The sequence below is a fragment of the Sorex fumeus genome, unplaced genomic scaffold (assembly GCF_029834395.1).
Source record: "Sorex fumeus unplaced genomic scaffold, SorFum_2.1 ptg000197l, whole genome shotgun sequence".
NCBI classification, from domain to species: domain Eukaryota; kingdom Metazoa; phylum Chordata; class Mammalia; order Eulipotyphla; family Soricidae; genus Sorex; species Sorex fumeus.
In genome coordinates, this window is record NW_026606254.1 from 991,788 (window position 1) to 1,016,092 (window position 24,305).

Below are 24,305 nucleotides of genomic sequence, written 5' to 3' on the forward strand. Positions count from 1 at the left end.
ATGCCTGTCAGTATCAAAAGCCCAACAACAATTAGCTCATACTTAAACAACAGTGCTTTGCTTCAGCACACCATAACAAGGCAAAAGAAAGATGTCAGGAAATACACACATGGTCCCCCTAAGCGCAGAGCCAAAAGTAACCCTGAGCACTACCAGGTGTGGCCCTAATTTTTTTATATAAAAAGTAATTCAACAATTAGAATGAAACTTTCATAGTCGGCAGGAAGAGATGGTGTCAATGTCCAAGACCTAAGTTTGGATTATGAAGGAGGAAGAGGAAGAATTGGTAAGAGACATCTCAGATGACATAGGACAAGAGAAGACTGAGCAACAGACCACTCGCAGAAGTGGGCAAGCAGTGAACTGGTAGGGCAAACAGTAGGCTGGCACAGGAGTCTGAGACCAAGCTCAGTTCCTACTTCACTATGACCTTGACCTGAGTCACCGGTTCGGCGTAAATTGCCTCATGGTATAATACATGAAAACACTGGAACTACCAACCCACCGGGTTGCTGCAGAAACAAACAAAAAAAAACATGAAAGCACTATGTAAATGTATTATTAGAGGGATCCATCATTTAAATTTTTCTAAGTGATCATTTTATCAAACCGAGTAACACAATGGAAAATTCCAGCAGAAGAAAGGGAAGTGCCTATGTATACTCTGCGTGGAAGGCTGTGTAGTTATGGAAGGAAAACAGACTAATCTTTAATCTATCCAAAAGGCTGAAGTTAGCTCCCTGTGGACAGTCATCACAAATACTTGAACAGGCATCAAATCCTTTTGGCACGCCTCACAGAGAACTTGATTAATCACTGCATGCTTACCATGTAAAGCCAAGGCAAACCAAACACAAACTAGGAAATAAAACATGAATATGATTACTTAACACTCACTCCTTCCCTTGAGGTTGCTCTCCCCAGAGACAATCACTGTTAACCATATGGGTTTGGGTTACATGACGGAGATAATCACAACTTCAGTAGATGGCCAACACAACAGCCTGGAAATCTGAGTTTTGTGAAAGGAGAAGCTGGCAGACACTCTCTCCCATCTCTTCTTTCCCACATCACCTCCCAATGTTCATTACACCTGACCAGACAGAACAGACCATTACAAAAATCTATTGGTTCTATACGGAAATCTTAAGTTACCTCCACCAAGCTTAGATATTTAGACATACCTGCTCTGACACAAAGGTTAACAGTTTACCTTTCCTTCTACGTCTAATTTCTTCCACCTCCAACTACTTCCTTATACTTCAGGGCAAAAACACATTTGCTTCTATAATTATAAATAGAGATTTCCTGCTTTGCTAAAAAGAGTGAAAGACTGATGGGCCGGATCGACAGTACAGTGGACAGATACAAGCTGCTTGTACCTGTGACCCACCTGTGTTCAATCCCAGGGCCCCACAGGAGTGATCTCAGACCACAGAGCCAGGAGTAAGCCCTGTACCCCACTGGGTGGTCCCAAACCAAAACAAGTTGTTTCTCCTAAATAGTACATACAAAAACGCAAAAATTTAGAGTTCAAAGATCTAGTTCAGGAATATTTTTGCATAATTTATGACAATAATTTCATTACACAGTCAAATCATTAAGACACATCCACAATGCTACAAATGAACAGGGACACAGAGGCTCGCTTGATAGGGTCCCAGGAGGGCTACAGAACAGAACTGGGACAGAGGCAACATATAAGGCAGTGTGATCAGAAGCGTGTCATTCATCACTTTCAGCTTGCCAACCAAGATACAAGAGAGTCACAGAAAGGCAGAGGAAAGGTCTCCATCCAACATGGATGAAGAGGAATTACAAGGCAGTATGTTCAGATGAGAATACATATACCTATACATATACATATACCACGCCCAAGTCCATGATAAATTTTTTTCCAAATCTCTCATTAAAGGGGATTGAAGGGTGGCTGGGGGGGTTACTTTGTAGACAAATGTTATAAAGTCTCTTTTTCAAAAGACAAAACAAAACTACTCTCCTAATTTCTTCATTTAGATCTTTTGATTTGCACACATTTATTAATTATATCTACACACATGGTCAGTATCATATGCAATGGATGTTCTAATAAATAAGCGTTTAAAATCAGTTCTCTGATGGAGAGAAAGATTAGCATACATCTTACTCGGGCATGTTGGAAAACAAATAAAACAAAAAGAACTGTCAGTATTTTATAAACAGAAATTCTATCTCAAGCCATATCCTCTGGCACCATCAAAAAGGGAAAGCTCAGGCATACACTCACAAGACCTGACCAAGTACACTAGGTTCGCAAAACACTGGGCCTGGAGGTACCTATGACCAACTGAACACAAATAAAACTGTCTTGTAAAAGTGAAAAGATTCTACAGTTTGGGGAGGGGCAGTGCCACACCCACCAGTGCTTACAGGTCACTCCTCGTGGAGCTGTTTGGGCCAGGTATCAAACAGGGATCAACTGTGTGCAAGGGAGACCCTTCATCTCTGGCCTGTCTCTCTGGCCCCTGACAATTTTTTTTTAAATTGAATCACTGTGAGACAGGGTTTCAGACCTGACAATTCACTTTGATCTCAAATCTTTGTGTAAACAAACTCAGAGCTAAAGGAGCTTAGGGACAGATCAGTGGGACAAAGATGGCCTCGAACCTGAAAGTCCCATCCCCCAAATCCATGAGCTAGTGTAATCCTGGTGGCCACAATAGAGTCCAACCACCAGCACACTGCATACCCCTCTCCTCCAGTAGTCCCCAGAGCAAACCTGCAACCACACAGTCAGCACAAAGGGAAGGAGTGGATTAAATGAATAAAAATTTATGGAAGAAAATTGGGCTGGAGAAATTGAGCAGGGCCTTGTACGAGGTTGATTCCAAGTTCAATCCCAAGCAGACCATATGTTCCCCCCAGCACCACCAGAAGTAATTCCTGAGCAGAGCCAGGAGTAAGCCCAGAGAACAGACAAGTGTGCCACAAGAAAAACAATAAAAATTAAATACAAGCAACCCTTTCATACTAGTTTATGGCATACATAAAACAATAGGTATCTGCTATTTTAGATCTGAGTACACGAACAGAAGCCAAGTGAGGAAGACTACTTTATCCCAAAACATGTATCTCCATAGGTCTCGCTTGGACTAGAATTTAGGTTCCCTCTCCACCCCTTTGGCCAAATTATTGCCAAGTTATGCCATCCAAGGGCCTGTGCCCCAAATACAGGCCCATCATCACAAGAAAAGCAAGTAGGAGGAGCAGTCCAGCCTCTGCTCCAAGGTTCTGAAGAGACTCAATGGGCAGCAGATATTACTTGAAGCAGAACCCTAATTTGCCACACCACTAAAGGGAGCAGAGGGAGGTGACTATATTCAAGCAAACTTCTCCACCTTCTCTTTGCTTTCTTTCAAAAAAAAAGCCCATGGCCACCCGGGAAAAGTACCCCAAACAAAAGATCCCTAAGTCCCAAGCCCTGTGAACAAGTAAAACAAAGAGACTTTAATCAAGACCTAAGTAGTTGGCAGAGTGAAATCTATCCACAATAAGAGAATAAAGTAGTCAAGTAACTCACCTTAAGTTAATTTGTAGAGACAATTTAAACTAGAGAATGTAGAAGATCCTAATTCCCAGCAAATATATATATATAAAATATGTAGCTCTCCAGTTAATGCTGGAGCTTCAGCACAGCAGGTAGGGCATTTGCCGTGCACGCGGCCAACCCGGGTTCAATTCCTCCATCCCTCTCAGAGTGCCCAGCAAAGTACTGAGAGCATCCCGCCTGCACAGCAGAGCCTGGAAAGTTCCAAGTGGCGTATTCAATATGCCAAACACAGTAACAACAAATCTCACAACGGAGATATTGCTGGTGCCCGCTCGAGCAAATCGGTGAACAGGAGGACAGTGCTACAGTGCTATGTAGTTCTCCAAATGTGTTCAGACTACCCACTGAGCACCACTCACACAACATATGATCAATAAAATTCAAAAAGAAACATAAATAATCTGTGGCCCATAAACTCAGATACACATAGCATTAAAAATAGCATACATTAAACACGTACAAATTCTAGTGACAGCACATTTAAATAATAAAATAACTATTTGGAATAATTTGCCTCAAAATAAACTAAGAAGTAGGTAGGAACAGACAAAACAAAGAGTTAATGAAGAGACCATTTTTTGCTTTTATGACAATTGTTACTGTGGCACCTAATATGATTTTGCCAAACTATATCTTTAAAATTTTCTATGATAACAAAGTTCATGCTTTGATAAGATAAAGTAGACTGCATGACCATTAACACAGTGCCACTACCTTAGATAAAACATGTACTATCCCTAGGAAACAGTTCAAACAAGTTCACGTGTACTACCGGGCACATAAATTTATAATGCACATTTACCAGGTGAAGTAAGTAAAATGTAAGCAACTGATAGGTATTTATAAGTTCCTTGCTCTGCTCTGGCAACTTTTCCAAAAATTCAAAATTATTGACCCCAAAAGTCAGAGTTTTCACCAATGGCAAAATCTAGACTAATTTTGAGCACCTAAAAGAACGACTGTCACTATCAAACCAACTACAAAACAGACCGCAAAACAATTAACAAAAATTTATCACTGTACTCAAAGGCGGGAAAAAAAGTGAAAGAGGGAAAAAACTTGTCCACAGAAATAGTGTGGACAACATTGAGGATAATGCTGAGCCCTTATCCTAAAAAAATTATTAGGGCTGGAGCGATAGCATACCGGGTAGGGCGTTTGCCTTGCACGCAGCCAACATGGCCGACCCAAGTTCGATTCCTCCGCCCCTCTCGGAGAGCCCGGCAAGCTACCGAGAGGATCTCGCCCACACAGTAGAGCCTGGCAAGCTCCCCATGATGTATTCAATATGCCAGACACAGTAACAACAAAGTCTCCAATGGAGACGTTACTGGGCCCGCTCGAGCAAAAGCATATACTCCTACCATTTTAAAAGCAGGACCCTTACTTGAACTTCAGGTAATAAGAAAATCTCCTTTACAGAGGAATTACAACATTAACCATGGAAGGAATAACAGAGCTAGGAAAAAGTCATTTTGCACAACCCAACAAGTATTCAAAACTACCCCCCTCTTCAGTTGACCCAAGGGGCAAAAGGGCACTGGCAACATGCCAAGCAACTCAAATTACTTGCACTGTAAACTGTTTCAGGTACAGAGAAGCGAAGTATCCAACTCAGCATTAGTGAGTGAAACAACTGCCATGATGCATTCCACACACTATGAGTTTTTAATTCATGATTCTTGTCAAAAACTGCTTGACCTCAGTCTACTCAAGTCTAAGACACAGTTTCCACCATATAGGAAATGCAGGAGACAGAGAGTAAGTCCAAAGCTAATACAAAGAAATACTTGAGAGAAAAATCAGGGTCATTATAATGAGGCAACCTGGCTTTTTTGTTAAAAAAAAATTTAAAAACTACCAGGAAAAAAAGATAAAAGAGAATTTTCAGATTCTAAAAGACTACACAGAAAACACACCAAATACAAAGGAAGAGGTTGGTTTGTAACTGTCATTAAAAGGTCTCAGAAGACACGTGCTTTTAACATGAGATGTCAGAAAACTGCCATTACTTTTCTTGGGATTAAAAGTAAAGTAAAAGTAAAGGCCCTACCGTTGATCGTCGATTTGCTGGAGCAGGCCCAGTGACGTCTCCATTGGAGACTTTGTTGTTACTGTGTCTGGCATATCGAATACTCTCGGTAGCTTGCCGGGCTCTCCGAGAGGGGCGGAGGAATCGAACTCGGGTCGGCCATGTTGGCCGCGTGTAAGGCGAACGCCCTACCCGCTGCGTGGAAATATTCCTTGACTTCTAGATGATCCACCCAGGATCAGCCACAAAAGTTCAATGATTTCTTTAAGGTTTCGTTTGTTTTAGGGCCACACCCAGTGACACTAAGGGGTTCTTCCCGGGGGTACTCAGGGACGTGCGTGCAAGGCAAATGCCTTACCTGCTGTACTATCAGTCTGGTCCCCTGTTTAATGATCTTCAATTGTGCGACTGAAAACCTAGGAGGAGGTTAAGTTTAACACAACCACAGAGAAGGCTCCTAACTTGGAGAGCAGGGGACATGGTCTGAGGAGGCATCACGTCACAGAAACTGTTATAAGGCTTTCCCCACCGTGCTTTCCCCTTTCTCTTCCTATTCACCCTGAAACTGCCCTAAAGTTTAGGGTTTTTCACTCACACTAAGAAAATTATGTACAGACCAATCCAGAGGGCACTATGCTACCAAAGCAGATTTTGCTCAAACAAGGAATTCGTTCTTTCTGCTTCCATGATCAGCCCTGGTAAGCGAAATTTCCTAGCAGATACCCAAAGAACTGAAGAAGAAAACTGAACTCGATCCCTAACTACACTCTATTGTTTATGCCCTAGTAAGCCACACAGAGCACTGTGGGACCAGCAGTTGAGCAGATACTACGACACATCAAGATGCAGACCCCAGAGCAGTGACCCTAATTCCAGCTACCTGTTTAAATACTGTGACGGTGGGAAATTCCTTATGCTGTTTCTCTTTTCTTAGCTAGGAAGTACCAGCTCCAAACTCAGACATGTCATGGCAACCACAGGAGCTTGTGTGTGAAAGGTTAGAATCACCCCACCTTGTTACATGTACGTACCATTCTGGCCCATTTTATAGACAAAACAAAGGCAATTTGCCAACAACTATAGCAATTAAATGGCAGTAACACTTGAAGGCTGGTCTGTCTACTGCAGGGTCTCCAATCTTCATTACAGTAACTGCCTCCCTTACCCCCTAACACACTGTATTTTCCTCAAATAGCAACACTTCCCAGTGACCTTGCCTTCTGAAAAGAAACATGTAGCGAGACATGAAATTCTGAGCCCCCCATTACTCCCGGTGGCAAAACAGACCCTACAAATGTGCGTACTTTGCCAGAAAGCACAAATGTTAACAGTGATAAAACACACCTTGTTCATTTGGCTAAAGAACTGAATCCATGCGCTGTTTCCATGGGAAGATGAATACAGTCCAATCAACTGGCTTTTAAAAAAATTCTTTGAAAATCAATTTGCTAGTTGAGACTTCCTACATTTTCTTCTCATTTCCTTCCAATGCTTGTTATTCCAGTTATTCTCAGAAGAGCAAATTAATAACAAACCAGCTCTGACATAACTTCAAGCTAAATTACTATTTACTAAATCGTTATTTACTATTTACTACTAAATTACTATGTTGAAGGAGTTTGCTTAGAATTTACTCATTACTGTGAAATATCATGATCTCAGACTTAGTTGTCCCGCATTACTTGTCACCATAAAGGGCTGGTTGTCACAATGACACTTTTAACTCCAAAACCCTAAAAAATGTTAACACCAAGCTTTTGTTGTTGTCAACACTGAAAATGGAAAATAAGTCACATGTCACTTAACCATAGAGATTAAGTCTGAAAAGAGCTATTTTGGCACTGAGTGAACACTATAAACAGAGCATAAGTTCTTTTCTAAGGTGCTCCACTTCGCGGGCTAATTAAGTCTGGAAGCAGGACTGAGGGAGCCAGGATACTTAGTGCCCCTAGAGCCCACTTGAAGGCCTTGGGATTCTCTCTGGGCCCAATGACAAATGGTTTTTAATTTGCAATCTCCAACATGGCACCCAGCAAGACCCTGTGCCAGACAGCATAAAGCCTGGCTTAGACTTGGCCTCCTGACGAGTATACAGAGGTTTCATCCATATTAATGATTCACTTCCATGGGACTGGAGCAATAGTACAGTGGGTAGGGCATTTGCCTTGCATGCAGCCGACCCAGGTTCAATCCCTGGCATCCCGTACGGTCTCCAACGATCACCACCAAAAGTAATTCTTGAGTGCAGAGCCAGGAGTTAACTCTGAGCATCGCTGGGTGTGACCCCAAAAAGCCAAAAAGAAATTTTATAAGAAGATTCATTTCCATGTGCGATTTTCCTCCACATGCAGCTTACCTAGTGTCCCCAAAATTCCAGATCAGCACTCGCATTCACACTAAGTCATGGGAGAAATGCCTGAAAACATCTAAGCTACCGAAAGCATGCAGCAACACCTTCAGAGCTGGGCAGAGCCTTTTCTTTCACCCCAGCAGTCAGTGTTCTGCTTTGATGGTCATCAACTTGGGTTGAAGCAATTCCATTTCTGTGTCTGCTCAGCAATCTGCTCAGGAACCCAGGGCACTAAAAGTTTTTCTACACATGACACAGGTCCTGCTTCAATTCTCATCAATCTGTGAAAGGGAATACGCCCGCAGCAGAAAACCTGGGGAACAGGCTCCTCCTGTGATGCGAGGCTTCAACCAGCCATTCCCAGGCAGCACTTTCTACACTGGACAGTTTCAACATACAAATGGTTCGCTGGGAGGTAACCTCATCACAAGTCAAGGATGATTTAACTAAACTCACTTTCCTGACACTGTTCCGACAACTGTGCCTATTAACTCTCGTCTCCCACTAAGATCACAGCTTCTCAAGAAACCACTCCTGCTCCGCAGCTCACCCACCCTAATACTGAATATTCTGAGTACTCCTTTTACTTATTTATTTACTTATTTTTAATTTAGGGTCCACATCCACAGTGTTCAGAGCTTACTCTTGGCTCTGTGCTCAGGTGACCTTGTGTGGTTCTGGAAAATAGAATATGGGCAGGAAGTACTGAAGGGTTTTAAGGACTACTCCTCATGGGGCTCAGGGACACTACTTGGTGCCAGGGATCAAACCTGGGCCACCGGGCTGCAAGGAAGTGCCTTAACCCCTGTATTATCTCTCGGGCCCTTAAGAGTATAGGTATTATCCACTTCCATTTTCATAAGCTCTCCTGCTGCAAATCTTGATTTGACAACTTATCAAAAGTTCCATATCTATCGGAAGCAAACTTAATGATTCAGTGTGTCTTTAGTCTGTCCAGCTGAGATTGAGGTGCTAACAGTACATGAAAACAAAGTTGACATCTTATTTAATGCAGTATGTTTTAGATGTTAAAGTTAAAACTTTGTAACAGCACAAAGGCCACCCTCCCATCTGTTTTCCACACCTTGAAGGTTAGGACCTGCAAGAACAGGTTTCAGGCCAGGGTAACTAATACTGCCAGTGACCAACCTTGAAAAGGAGAGAGCATTCAGGGAATCTCAGGGTCCTTGTTAAATGGAGGTGCAACGCCATGTCTGACTCTGAAGTGAAGGAGGCTCATCTTCAAACCAAGCAATGTAGACAGGAAGAAGCAAGAAAAAAGACTTAGCAACCCGGATTTTAGTCCAGGAAGATACATTTCAATTGTACAGCCTTCAGAACAGCAGAATAATGTATTACATACAATGTTTTAAGTGACTAGACATGTGGTGATTTGTTTTAGCTTTACTAGGAAGCAAATATGCATGATAACTTTTGGACCTGTTTTAAAAACTTTACAGAGAGTAACATACTCCGAAAACCCTAAAATTTAAATGACTGTTTCAGGTGAATTTGTCTTATTTTCTAAATCACCTGCCCAAAATTTTCAAGTAACATTACCAACAAGAACAGTTACTATGAAAATGAAATGAAGGCTATTTTTAAAGACGAAAAAGAAAAGCTTTGATAAACATTAGTCAAGTTTTATCATTATAGTTCAGATATAATAATTATTGGTCTTCACAAGGGCAATTTGGGGGGGGCAGGTTGAGTTTCCCCCCATCAGAGCCCTGGAAGAAAACTTCCAGAACCCAACTGCCGCCATGCTCATGGCAGCTCTCCACAGGCTCAGGCGAGCCTCACCTACGAGGGAATCTGCAGAAAAACCCAGGTAGGTATGCAGGACCTGTGACTGAAATTTCCAAGCTCACTTGGATAGGGAATGGGCCTCCTCTGCCATCTCCCAAGTTTACCAATAGCTTGGCAGTCACACCCACAAACTGACCCTGGCACCATATAATCTCATCAATGGTCATGATCCAGAGACTCGGAAATAAAGCTCCCAGAAAGCAACATAGGCCTCACCCAGGAGTGAATCTGCTGTATAAAATTCTAAATTTTAGAATTCCTGGAATGTTCTCTTATACTCTACCCCACTGATGTATCAGGCTTTGGGGGACACAATCTGGAACTTGGGGTGGAAACATTCAAAATATGGTGACGGGATAGGTGTATGAATATTGAATGTAAGGAATAATTGTGAACAACTTTATAAAAATAAAATTTATAAAAATTCTTTATAGCAGCTGAAGCCATGGTACAGCAGTCAAGGCACTTGCCTTGCACGCAACTACCCAAGTTCAATCCCTGGCACCAGATATGTGGGTATCCCCGAGTACAGTCAGGAGTGATCCCTGAGCCCAGAGCCAGGAGTAACCCCGAGCACCACCAGGTGTGGCCCAAAAACTAAAGCCCCTGCCCTGTGATCTCTTACTTCTTCCCTTGTTCCCTCTCCTTATTTTCATTATTTTACTGTAGAAATTTTTTAAGCAGTTTCCAAAGTAACTGGGTGTCATCTTATTCTTTAACCATACAGTCAAACCTCAGTTGTTTATAGCAAGTTTGAATTCCTCATTTTGGTTTTTCAAAACAACTCATTAATTACTAAACTACAGCTAAACTACAGAGGCATATCTACACCACTCTTAAAAGTAACCAGCCCATTTTCTTTCAGTCAGTACTGTAGCACTGTCTTCCCATTGTTCATCAATTTGCTTGAACGGGCACCAGTAACATCTCCACTGTGAAACTTGTTACCATTTTTGGCATATCGAATACGTCACAGGTAGCTTGCCAGGCTTTGCCGAGAGGGCGGGATACTCTGGGTAGCTTGCCAGGCTCTCCAAGAGGGATGGAAGAATCGAACCCGTGTCGGCCGTGTACAAGGCAAATGCCCTACCCGCAGCATCAAACAAACTGTTGCCAAAATGACCAAAGGAAAATAAAATTAACACCTACAAGCCTTACAAGTCGAACAGAAATATGAGCCTCAAGATTTTTACAAGTGTTCTTTCTTGCTTTTTTTTTCAGTGAAGCAAACAGATTTTATCTGGAGGTTTTGAAGGGGAGGAGGGAGAGAAAGTAGGAGAGCGTGGAGAGTAATGTGCTCAAGAGAGAAACCGGGCTTCTCCAAGGGCAGAGAGAAACCCTACACACATCCCAGCATTAGACATGAAAGTATGAAATTACACATCTCAAGAGGAGAGATGTGGGCGACACATGTGCCCGGGCACCCCAAGTGCTCGGCCACGTGGGCACAAGAAGCACATGGGCCCAGGCAGCATATGCGCCGAGATTTTTATGAATGTCCTATGACGAATTTTCATTTCTCAACTGGGCCATACCTATTAAATCCTCCCTTCTTTACTTCGCAGAATCAAGTACCATTTACAAAGTTCCTTATTAACTAGACTGGGACCAAAAATAACTCTAAAGATTCCTCTAATTATCAAACTTAGATGTATCGACTCTAAGTTCACACAAATCCTTCCTACATCTTTATTCTGAGATTACAGTTTGTGAAAGTAGCCAGTTGATGTTAGATCTCTGCTTGTGAAGTTACATTCAACTTTATGCAGTCTACAAAGGTAAGCCAAATCATTAACAGAAAATAAGAAGAACATTAACATAAAGCCAGGCTATGAGCACTGAAATAGGGTAATATCTACAACGTAGTTCCAGAAATGAAAAAGGATCAAAAGTAGGGAGCAAAAATGTTTAAAAAAAAAAACAACCCAGAAGTTTTGATAACTAGAAAATAAAAACTGATAAAACCGCAAGACATGGAAGGCTTGGAGGAGGAATTACCCCAACAAAGGCAACCAGCCCATCTTAAAGAACAAAAATAATGACTCACAAGCAGAGAATGAAAAGATTTCACTTGCAACCATCTCTGTCATTATAAAGGTCAATCAATAATGTCTTCAAAGAAGGAGAAGCTGCAGATACGGAATTATGGTCATCATCAGGCTCCGGCTTGATTCTCCTAAGGCAGTCACAAGCTGAAAGTTGTTTCTTTCGGTTTTCTATTTACAGAGTTGTCAAAGTCAAAGCATGAGAACAGGTCAGGTCTTTGTGAAGCCGGATTCCCTGAGAATGAAATCTTGAAACTGGGGTCCCTACCAGTTGTGGTCAAAACAAATAAAACCAAGAAACTCAAAGAACAAGTGAAAAACAAGTAATGGGAACTTTCGAAAGAATCAGTGCTACAACCTTAAGTCTGTAAGATAATGGTCAAAACACTTCCTTTCCATTCACCAGTTTTCCAGGTGAACCAAATCCTCATTATTTGAGATCATGAAGCCAAAGAAAAAACTTCTCAACACTGAATCATGTTTCGAAGAGACAAATATCCTTTCTCTCTTACTTTAAGACTTTGATTACTAACTCCCTTAAACTTCAAAATACTAATAGCTACTTCCATGTTACCACTTTAATCTTATCCTACATACAGGTATCTTCATGAAACAAAATAAACAGCAGGGGATCTGACACCAGAAAAAAGAAAAACTACTGGAACTACTGGAGCCACATAGCACAGTGGGTAGGGCGTTTGCCTTGCATGCAGCTGACCCGGGGTTTGGTCAGGCATCCCATAAAAAAATTTAAAATTTTTTTTTAAAAATTTAAAAAATAAAAATAAAAAAATAAAACCTGCTGAGGTGAAGATAGTAATTTCTTTCAAACTAAAACACCTAGAATTAAAGACTGACATAATCACAAAGATAATAATGTTTGTACACTGAAAGCCCTCACATTGAAAGCATTTTCTATTCCAAAGAATGGAAGGTTTTCTTTCATTTTCTCCTTATCTGAAGATTTACTCCTTACTTGATTTATGCCCAGGAGGGCTTATACTATGACTCCAACTTGAAGAAACTACAAAAGCTCTTTCTGAGATCCCTGAAAAACCTAAGTAGGCCAATACTAAAGAAAATTAATATAATTTGCTCACTATAATTTTGAACCTTAAGGAAAAAATATGCTATTGGAAGAGACTTAAAAGAAGTTAATACAATTTACTCATAGTTATTCTAGACCTTAAAAAGTGTTGCCAGAAGGGAATGACTGGAAGTTTGCTGACATCAGAAAACTGCTCCTCAGAGTAGATAATCTGGCCAAGAATTGTATGTCAGAAAGAGAGCCAAATTCACAGAAATTTCACAAGGGAAGAAGAAAACTCTATGAACCATAAATTCTACAACACTGAAACTGAAAAAAGAAAAATTTTTTTTGAGTTTGCTTAAACTTAGTTTCTTTCATTATGCAAGCATCCTAAAACCTGGATCATTAAAATACTCATTAGAAGCCAGAGATGATACAGGAATAATTGCATGCGGTCACTGAGCATCATCAGGAGTAAGACCTGAGCACTGCGTACCTTCCCCAAAAAAAAAGAATCAAATGCATCAAATAAGACACTCATTTTAGAACTTGGAAATTGCAGCATGGTGTCAAAGGTAACTTCCTGTCGTTTTGGAGGGAGAAAAAGGCTGGGCTCTATCAGGCAGTACTGATGTTTACTCCTCGCTCTGTGTTCAGGGATCAGCCCTGGCAGGGCCTAAAGAACATGCAGTGCCAGGGACACACACAGATCGGCCACTTGCAAGGAAAGTGCCTCGCCCACTTTTACTACCTTTCTGGCCTCAAAGGCAATTTAAGAGCCAGAGTGTAAAACTCCTACAGACCGTGATATGTGTCTCCTGTGTGCTCCATAGCCCTAACAGTGTCAGCCTATAAAAATGATCTTAATTTATAATCTAACACAAAGGACTTTCACATACACCCTCTCCTTTGAACTGGCAAAGTTATTACTGCATTTCATAAATGAGTGTAGGTAAGTGTCTAACCGTGAACAAACAACTGGTAAGTACGATGGGACTCAGAAGAAACTTAATGTAAGTCATAGAAGCAGAGTTGAGTTTTATTTTTTTATTTTTTTGGCATTTTGGGTCACACCCGGCAATGCACAAGGGTTACTCCTGGCTCTGCACTCAGGAATTATCCCTGGTGGTGCTCAGGGATGCTGGGAATCAAACCCGGGTTGGCCACAAGGCAAACACCCTACCCGCTGTGCTATTGCTCCAGCCCCCATAGTTGAGTTTTAGACATACAATATCCCAACACCAATCCCACTACCAGTGGCAACTTCCCTACACCAGTGTTCCCAGGGTTCCCTCCCACAGCCACCCACCCGTCAGACTGTCCTCCTGACAGGCACCTTTCTAAGTTTGGTTAAGTTTGCGTCTCGTGATTTCAGTGTTGTTGACTCAGTGGTTTGGATATTTAGCTCTATCATCTCTCACCACCACCAACATACCTAAATCCTCTTTACCCCTAGCCCCCATTGCTTCTTCTTCCCCTCCCCTCCTCTCCCCTCGATTTCTTCCTTCTCACTATACTCCTGGGTCAAGGGTGATCTAGGCAAGTCCTCTATAAACCACTATATTCCCTCATCCAGTTATTCTAAATACCACATGTAAGTGGTATCACCGTGTGTTTATTCTTCTTATTTCATTTAACATGATACCACCCATTCCATTCATGTAGGAGCAAATCACTTCAGAGAGCAGTGATAGCCAAGTCGGTACCACATTTTATAACCCCTATAAACTAGGTATTTATTGTTTTAACCCTATTTTATGTACAACAGAACCCTGGCATAGAGATACGGCATAGAAACCACAGTATCAAAGAAGACAAGTAACCTGTCCAAGGTTTATCTTCACAGCCATAGAAAGAGAATCTCAAAAATAGGAGAGGGAGAGAGAGCGAGAGAGAGAGAAAGAGAAAGAAGAAAAGTGCTTGCCACACAGGCGGGCAGGGGGAGGGGGGAGGGAAACTGAGGACATTGGTGGTAGGAAATGTACACTGGTAAAGAGACGGGTATTGAACATTATACAACTAAAACCCAATCATGAACAACCTTGTAACTGTGTATCTCACTGTGATTCAATTACAAAAAAATACAATAAATAAAAATGAAAAAGAATCCATATCCTTTTTAGAAAAGGAAAAGTTTTTAAAATCAGTAAATAACTATTGAACTAAACTGTTAATGAACAAAATGGTGACATCACTAACCACTGAATACTCTTTAAGGGGAAAACGAAGCATATTTTAGTCTGGGATTTTTCATATGTTCTGTAACATTTTTGAAAAATGTGGTACATAATTTTGTTTCGAATCTCAGCCTGCAGTAATCTACATCTCAAGCTGCACACTAATAAAAATTCGTTTCCAATTTAAAATCAAAAATGGATGTTTCTTTCACTAATATCTAACAGAAGTTGTTACTGAAACATTTTTGAACCACCAGGCATACTAGGGTTGAAGAGACAGCACAGTGGGTAGAATACTTGCCTTCCACGAGGCTGACCTGGGTTCAATCCCTAGTATCTCACATGGTCCTCCCAAATGTACCAGGAGTGATCCCTGAGTACAGACTCAGGATTAAGACCTGAGTAGCACCAGGTCTTAATTAAGGCCCAAGAACCAAAAAGAAAAGAAAAGAACTAGGTATAAAGCATACTAAACTATGTCTAATTTCATGCTCATTACAGTGTTAAAGATATGTGTTGAGCTCACAAGATAATATAAACTCTCCAAGGATCAAATATTATTTTATTTACCACGGGTTACCAAATCTATTTGTCCTAATGCCACCTTTCCAGGGGAAAACAGAACCAGTCAGTGCTCCCCTGGAAATAGACTTTCTCTAAAAGAACCTAGAAAATGCATTCTCCCACCCCCAGAATTGCACCCAAATCCACTACTACTACTACTACTAAGTTCCTGAGTGGTGGTAGGGCAGAGAATAATGATGCATCATCTCACACTTTGGGAAAGGCTGTTTTAGATTTAAAACATAATTAAATGAGGAATGTTTACTTAAGAGGAAAATCAGATCCAAAATATCTGACGAGCTTTCCCATGTATAAAGAAGATATGCTGTGAAAATGAGAAAATCAAAGATGAAGTGAAGAAAAAGAAAGCTCCTGGGCCAGACAAACTTCCACCAATACTTTCCTCCAAATACCCAGAAGACGACCCGGACTACTGTGCGTGGGTCCCACCTGAAGGTCAGAGTCAGGACCCATCTTAATGACAAGTACGGCTACTGACTGCTGCAGAATCCCAAAGGGAGATTTTTGTGGACCATGTAACATGGGGCATCTGGGTTAGTTTTTAATGTTCAGAGACCAGGTGATCGTGGAATCCGGTCACCGGCCTTTTCTTCCAAGCTCCTGGCCTATTCCACTGATGGACCCGCCTGAGTCTCCTGATCTGTGTACTTATGTTTAACAGTGTTTGTGTATGTGTGTAAAAACAACTTGTGTATTTTGAGAATGAGTAAAGGAAGGGATATGACCCTGAAAAAAAAAAGAAGATATGCTAAAATCTGGTCAGTGATATATCTTAATCTAACTGTCTTTAATACACCTTGCTATAAAATATTGTTCTGAGGTTTTGGAACTGAACTTCTAAAAGAGAAGTCAGAACAAAACTATTTTCAATCTGAAAAATGAAGGTTTCTGGGAATAGTGCTTAAATAATCTTTCCCAAGACAAAGTGTTACGAAAGTGAGACTTTAGAGGCAGGAAGAAATGTGTAACAAAACAGAGGTGGGCTTAATGGAGGCTGGGTCAAAAGCCTTGAATCAAGTTAAACTGGACTGGCTGTGACCACGGCTGGCTGAAACTGGCCACCTGGATCTTGGCAAAGTAGATTATTAACATTCTTTGAATCTGGTATAAAAAGATTAGCCAAAGATAGAATGGAAAACCAACTGAAGCAAAGCAAAGCCACCTGATAAAAGACACATATAAAAACTATTCAGGGGCTGGAGCAATAGCATAGTGGGTAGGGCGTTTGCCTTGTACGCAGCTGACCCGGGTTCGAGTCCCAGCATCCCATATGGTCCCCTGAGCACCGCCAGGGGTAATTCCTGAGCGCAGAGCCAGGAGTAACCCCTGTGCATTACCGGGTGTGACTCAAAAAGCAAAAAAAAAATAAAAATAAAAAATATTCAAAGACTAGTCATTGTACATCTTCCACATAAATGTTCATATTTTAAGGCATACTTAAGCATGTTTCAAAAACAATGGCCTTACCTTTGTGTTAACTGCCTCAGATCAAAATAAACCTGGCATTTCTTTAAAAATTCCATTTCTACTAATTATGTATTTTTACCCTGCAATGATCATTAGGTAACCTGTAAATGACAGGTCCAATCACTGTGCCTTACCAATGTGACAATCTTGCCAGTTTATAATTTTAAAACAATATCACTATCATTATCCCCCCGTTGTTCATCGATTTGCTTGAGCGGGCACCAGTAACGTCTCCATTCCTCCCTGTCACGTGCTAGTGTAGCCCAATGGCATACTGGGGGCTCTTTCAGGGTCGGGGAATGAGGACCATCATTGTTACTGTTTTGGGCATGTCAAGTACGCTACAGGGAGCTTGCCAGGCTCTGCCGTGCGGGCGGGATACTCTCAGTAGCTTGCCGGGCTCTCCAGGAGGGACGGAGGCTTTTGGGTCAGCCTCTAATCACCTTTACAGGTGTTTCCAGTCAGACATATATGCAGGCAGGAGACTCTCGGTAGCCTGCTGGGTTCTCTGAGAGTGAGAACTAGACAATAAGAGGTCGCGCGGCCGCATTTAAGACATGAAACCCGCGTTAATCCTGACAGCGTCAAATTTTAAAATAATAATCATGTATAAGATGTCAATTAGTATCAGGAATATGAATTCAACTGTGGAGTGATAGTAAGCGAGTAAGGCACGTTCCTTGCACATAGCAGACCCCGGTTCAGTCCCCACACCCCATATGGTTGCCCAAGCCTGGCCAGGAATGAATCCTGAGCCAGGAGTAAGCCCTGAGCACCACCGAGGGTGGTCGAAAATAGAACAAAACAGTTTCCAAATTTTTATGTAATGAGAATGAACTCATTTTCTTTGCCACGCTAGGGCTCAAACCCAGGGCCTTCCACATGAGGCATACATACCCCACTATCACCCAGCTACATCCCCAGCTCAGAAGTAATTTTCGTAACAATTATTCTAAATGTCCTCTCTACTAAGCCTCCTCATGTTTTAATCAAACACTCCTTAAGAGAATTTAGCCGGCTATTTATGTGACACGGCTCAAGCTGACTTCCTAAAAGTTTTAGTTCCCATTTAAATTAACATTTACCCCGTGGGGAAAAAAAAAGCAAAAATTTGGACTATGAAACCATGGCAACTCAACTTGGAAAGTTCCCACAATAACAGCACTATTTACTTAAAAAAATTCACTAAAAATTTTACTAATTCGTCCCATTTCTCAAGAAGGAGCAAAGAACTTCATTATTTACTATAGCATCTGACTCCCTGAACAAGAGACTTATCCTGAGGCATGAGCGTTCAGCCCCGAATCCTCTTCCATCCCATGGGTGCTCAATGTGACTACCCTGAAAGTTCACACACCACTTGCCCTTAAGGAGCAAGGCCAACGTGATTCACACCACAACCAGTGACAAACGGCCACTGTTTCCACGATGACTTCAACAGGGAATTTAAAGCAGGGTTTCTCAACTGGGTTTACAATTATGGGCCTGTTTACCTGTGCCCCCCCCCCCCCACCGCAAGAGATTCTAAGGGGGTCACAGGTAAAAATCACATAATGGGTTGAGAAACACATTACTGGTTAAAAGTACACACTGGTTCACACTTTCTCAGTGTAGACCCCACCAAGCAATATAACCTTACCATGTTGTTTTCAGATATTTACGTCATTATATTCAGCTATGTAATTTTTTTTTTTTGAGTTACAATGGGTGGTATTCCACTCCCAGAAAAGGACAGATCCTAAATATTTCCTATGCAAAGCATTTGCTCCAGTCCTTTCAGCATCTCCCTGACCTCTCACCTGTCCTTCCCCACAAATACACACACCACGCTTTTCAGGAGCTATCTTACCCCAAGACTTAGGTTGGGCAAGTGGCCACACCAGCACCACCAAGAGGTCTATCACCTATCCACTTCACCAATGTCTCCAAATCCCTTCCCCAATAATCCCAATAAACCAAACTGCTACACCTCAACCTGGCAAAGATGAGAACTCCTGGGGATGGAGAGATAGTCCTCCCATTGTTCATAGACTTTGCTCAAGTGGGCCCAGTAACATCTCCATCATGAGACTTGTTGTTACTGTGTTTGTTGTTCATCGATTTTGCTCAAGCGGGCCCAGTAATGTCTCCATCGTGAGACTTGTTGTTACTGTTTTTTTTGTTTTTTTGCTTTTTGGGTCACACCTGGCTATGCACAGGGGTTACTCCGGTGCTCAGGGGACCATATGGGATGCTGGGAATTGAACCCGGGTCTTCCGCGTGCAAGGCAAACGCTCTACCCGTGTGCTATTGCTCCAGCCCCGTTACTGTTTTTGGCATATTGGATAGGCCACGCAGATCTTGCCAGGCTTTGCCGTGTGGGCGAGATACTCTCAGTAGCTTGCCGGGCTCTCCAAGAGGAGCGGAGGAATCAAACCCGGCTCAGCCGGGCCGGCTACACACAAGGCAAACGCCCTACCGCTGTGCTATCACTCCAGCCCCTTGGGTAAGTGTGCGGCTGATGGGAGTTCAATCCCCAGCACCCCATGTGGTCCCTCAAGCCCAACTAGTAGGCTGACAGCAGTGGTACCTGCCTCCAGGCAACATCCAAGGCTCACACTGTAATCACTTTTAGTGGCCAGCAAAAGTTGCTCTGCAGCTTCACCTCCAGTTCCAACCACTATGTGGACTTGGACATTTTTCCCATGACTTCACAATTCAGTATGCTATTAAATATAGGAGGCGAAAAACCTGGAAACAACCCAAGTTCAAGAACAGATGACTGGAAGAGAAACTTACAGATATAAAACAGAATAGTATTCAGCTAGAAGAGGAAATCATGCAATTTGCTGCTACATGGATGGCTTTGGAGAGTGAAGTCAGGAGACAAAGAATTTCAGGAGGGAGGGAGGGAGGGAAGAAGGGAGGGTGGGAAGAGTATTAACAAATGCCCAAAGGCAACAGACTGGGAACCATTTTTTAATAGGGAACTGTTTCACACAGGGGAAGGAATGGGGGAGAAAGAAGGTGCGGAGCTGGGAGGGGGTGGGGGGGACACAGAAACAATGGTGGAGGGAACTGGACACTGAAGGAGGGTGAGGTGTGGAAATGAATGATATGAAAATGATATGAAACTATCATGAACACTCTTGTTGTAAACTACAGTGCCTAAAATAAATTTTCAAATATAAAATTACATATAGGCAGTTACGTTGAGCCCCAAACACCATAGGATACGGACGACATATCCCATGACCAAATAACAAGATGCTCTTCCAGGGGTATCTTTGCAAATTTATGCACTGCAATCTAAACATTAAACGTCCAGTTTGGACCAAACTGTAAAACTGACTTAAGAAAACTGTTTTCACATGCAGAGTAAGAGATCCAGAAGGAGAAAAATTAACAGTGAACTAAGGTACAGTCTTTTTATTTTTTAGCCCAGATAACTTACGCTGACAAATGAAATAGCTATGTAAAACATTATTTATAGAATCAAATTTGAATTCATCATGTTTTCACAGCTGCTGGATTTCTGAGAAGTATCATTCTCTGAGGTTAGCCTCATTTCTTTCCACTCACTCACACAAACACACGCACACACACACACACACGAGCCCCAAATCAGCCCTGCTTACACAAATATACTTCCCCAAGAAGATGGGAGAAATAAAGGACTCCCAGACACTTTCCACTGTATTCAGAAATCAATATTCCACCAAACTGCAGAAATAAACGGTAGTCTCTCCTTTAACACGATCATAATCCAATAAGGAAACTACAAGGAAAATGTACAACACAGGAAGGATGCCGCTGGATACTGAGACCCTCAGAATGCTGTGAGGGGGAGTGAGGGAGAAAGAGTTGGGCTGGGCAGGGACAAGACTACTCCAAGGTGTCTCTCTGCTAGAGGGAGACTTGCAGAAGGTCACAGGAGGGAGGGAGAGAGGGAGAAGTGCTCCATCCCAGCAAAGGCCAATCCACAAAGAAGTACACAGCTTTTTTCTTGTCAATCTGTGCTTAGTCTGTTCTTTTCTTGAACAGTAAGACTCAGAGAGAACCTAGCATTATTCAGGGAAAAAATGAGAGTGAAATGTGAATACAGATTACCCCAATTTTGAGACTACTTTGTGAACCATCTTATTTGTCCAGGGAGTGACTTTGTGTATGTCAGCCATACACCTACATAACACACATCACAAACAATTTATGCCTAGGAGGGGAAAGTCTAGAAAGAAAGAACTTCAGATCCTGACATTCTTTTTTTTTCTTTTTGGGTCACACCTGGTGATGCACAGGAGTTACTCCTGGCTCTGCACTCAAGGATTATTCCTGGTGGTGCTCAGGGGACCATATGGGATGCTGGGAATCGAACCCGGGTTGGCAACGTGCAAGGAAAATGCCCCACCCTCTGTGCTATCGCTCCAGCCCCAGATTCTGACTATTTTTTTTTTAATTTTTATTAGTGAAACACCATGAGGTACAGTTGTGGACTTGCAAGTTTTTGTGCTTGGGTTTCAGTTATACAATAGAGTACCCATTCCTCCCACCAGTGCCCACTCTCCACCACCAATGATCCCAGTATCCCTCCCACACACACACACCCCCATCCCACCTCTGTGGCAGGGCATTCCCTTTTGTTCTCTCTCTCCTTTTGGGTGCTGAGGTTTGCAAAAGAGGCATTGAGTGGCAATCATGTTCGGTCTACAGTCTACTTTTGGCATGTATCTCCCAAAATGTATAGGCGAAATGACATCTGCACTTCTATGTTCATTGCTGCACTGTTCACAATAGCCAAAATCTGGAAAAAACCTGAGTGCCCTAGATCAGATGACTGGTTAAAGAAACTTTGGTACATCTACATGATGGAGTACTATGCAGCTGTTAGAAAAGATGAAGTCATGAAATTTAATTTACATCAAGTGGAAGGAATCATGCTAAGTGAAATGAGTCAGAAAGAGAGGTACAGACAGAAAGACTGAATTCATCTGGGGAATATAAAGTATCAAAATAGGAGACTAACATCCAAGAAAAGTCAAGATAAGTACCAGGAGGTTCACTCCATGGCTTGAAGGCCAGCCGCACATGCTAGGGGAAAAGGCAGCTCAGCTAGAGAAGGGAAGACCCAAGTAAAGGGTGTTGGAAGATTCTGACATTCTTCAGGCTAGAATTTCACTCCTTCAGCATCCCTCAGTGGCAAATCTGTGGCCTCCTTACAGCAGACACACCGGTTACTAATATGTGTACTTGAATATTGTTTGCATCCCTCAACTAGAATGTGAACATCAGAAAAGAAGAGGCAGCCGCCTAGAACCCAAACTGCCTGCATAGCCCTCCTAGGGCTACAACCAATGAATGGGGAGTAAAGCCTACAAGATCCTTCCTCAAACTCTAAAGCTCTAACAAAGAATTATGACCGGGGCAATCTGTGCAGCTCAGCAATCCGGCATGATTATCACTTTCAAAGACTTAATTATCACATTCCTACAGAAACAGGAGATAATTGGCATATCTAAAAATAATCCAAGTAACCTCAAAAATCATTTATTTTAATGGTCCCCTTAATTTTTCCTAACGTGTAGATAGTGAGAAAAGACTGATATGGGTAAATGGACTTTGGTCATTGATTCACTATTTCTTGGCACATCTGATTTAACCCTCCTCCTGATTTCTGCCATATTTTTTTATAGTGCTGCCCCGCGTGCAATACAGACCTGCTTCTACACCTTCTCCCCAATCTGCATCAAAACTCCTAAAAGACGGCATTTAAAAAAAAATGTGGCTTTCTATATCCTACATGCAGTCAGATATATAAAAAGAGTTAGTTTTTATATATCTCTGACAGTTGGGCACTGGTGTAGGGATGGGTACTCGATCATTGTATGACTGAAACCCAAGCACAAAAGTTTGTAAATCTTCAACTGTACCTTACGGTGTTTCACTAATAGAAATTTAAAAATAAAAAAATAAAAAGAGTTGGTAAGACATAAAAGAGAAGCGATTTCAGTACTCTCTAACAACAGCATCCTTGAGGCCTAGGCTGCAAAGAATAACTTTCTCCAGCAATGCCTCCAAATGACGATCCCTACAAACTAATGCCTAAGAATCTGTCCGGGTGTGAAAAAACGTGAACCTTCTGGCTCAGCACACTCAACACCCACACACACACACACACACACACACTCACCAAAACAAACCCCAAGGACTCACCACCAGATCTAAACGCACCCACAAAAAAAAAAAAGTAGGGGCTTTTCAAACAAGCACCAACACTTTTCCCCGTAAGTCGGCCTAAAAGCCCCCATTAAAAAAAATTTAAAAAAAAAAACGCATCGAATTAACTCCTCCAAGCCAGTCCCTGCCCAGGGACACTTAAAAGCCACCCCAGGTGTGGCTGGGATTAAAGTAAACAAACGAACGCCAGGCAGGCAGCAGTTGGCGCAGGTTGACGCCGATTCCCAAGGACAAGACTGCCACCTGGACACACGGTGGGAAAGTGGCCCGGGGAGGAGCAAGGGGAAGAAAAGGGGGGGATTGGGGGTGCTTCAGCAGCGCTGGATCTCAAGTTTCCACCGCCCCACACGCCCGCATTTCCCAAGCCCGCTCGGCTCCACCACCCTCGCCGGGCGCCCCGCGACCCGGTCGGCCCCGCATCCCCGACTCCGCTCCGGGCTCCGCCCAGCGCCGCCTCGGGCGCGCGAGGCCGCACGGCGGCGCGTCCGCGTCCCTCGGCTCCGGCCCGGCCGAGCCCTGCCCGCGCCGCTCGCGCCGCGGGAAGCACCCGGGCGGCGAGGCCGCAGCTCCGCAGCCCGCGCCGGCCACGTCCGAGCCCGGCCGCGGCCCCGCTCGGCAGCTTCGCGCCGCCCCCATCGGACACGGGCTGCGCGGCCGCCCCGCTCCCCGGCCCGCCGGCCCTCGCGCTCGCCCGCCGGCCGCCGCCAACCGACCCCCGCTTAAGGCCCTCCCGAGCCGCCCCCCGCACCCCCTCCCCCGGCAGCCCTCACCATGGTACAGATGGAGGCGAACTTGGAGACTGTCATTAGGATTTCCATCCGCCCAGCGCCATCTTCCACCCAATCACGGCGGCGGCGGGCGGGGAAGTAGGGGGTCCCGGCCGCCCGCTCGCACCGCAACCGGCGGGCGGACCCCGAGCCGCCGCCGACCCACGCACCGAGCCCGCTCGCCGGCCGCAGCCGTCGTCGCCGCCGGCGCCCCGGCACTCCCCGCCCCGGGCCCCAACCC

At 43.2% G+C, this 24,305-nt stretch overlaps 1 protein-coding gene across 1 annotated transcript in view; it reads right to left on the minus strand.

Annotated features, from left to right (window-relative positions):
* Positions 1-24,305, minus strand: part of USP12 (ubiquitin specific peptidase 12) — a 105,619-nt gene extending 81,314 nt beyond the window's left edge. Inside the window, exon 1 of the mRNA XM_056108165.1 lies at positions 24,068-24,305. Coding sequence (XP_055964140.1) covers positions 24,068-24,115 — 48 coding nt within the window. The 5' untranslated portion in view covers positions 24,116-24,305. The remainder of the gene's footprint in view (positions 1-24,067) is intronic.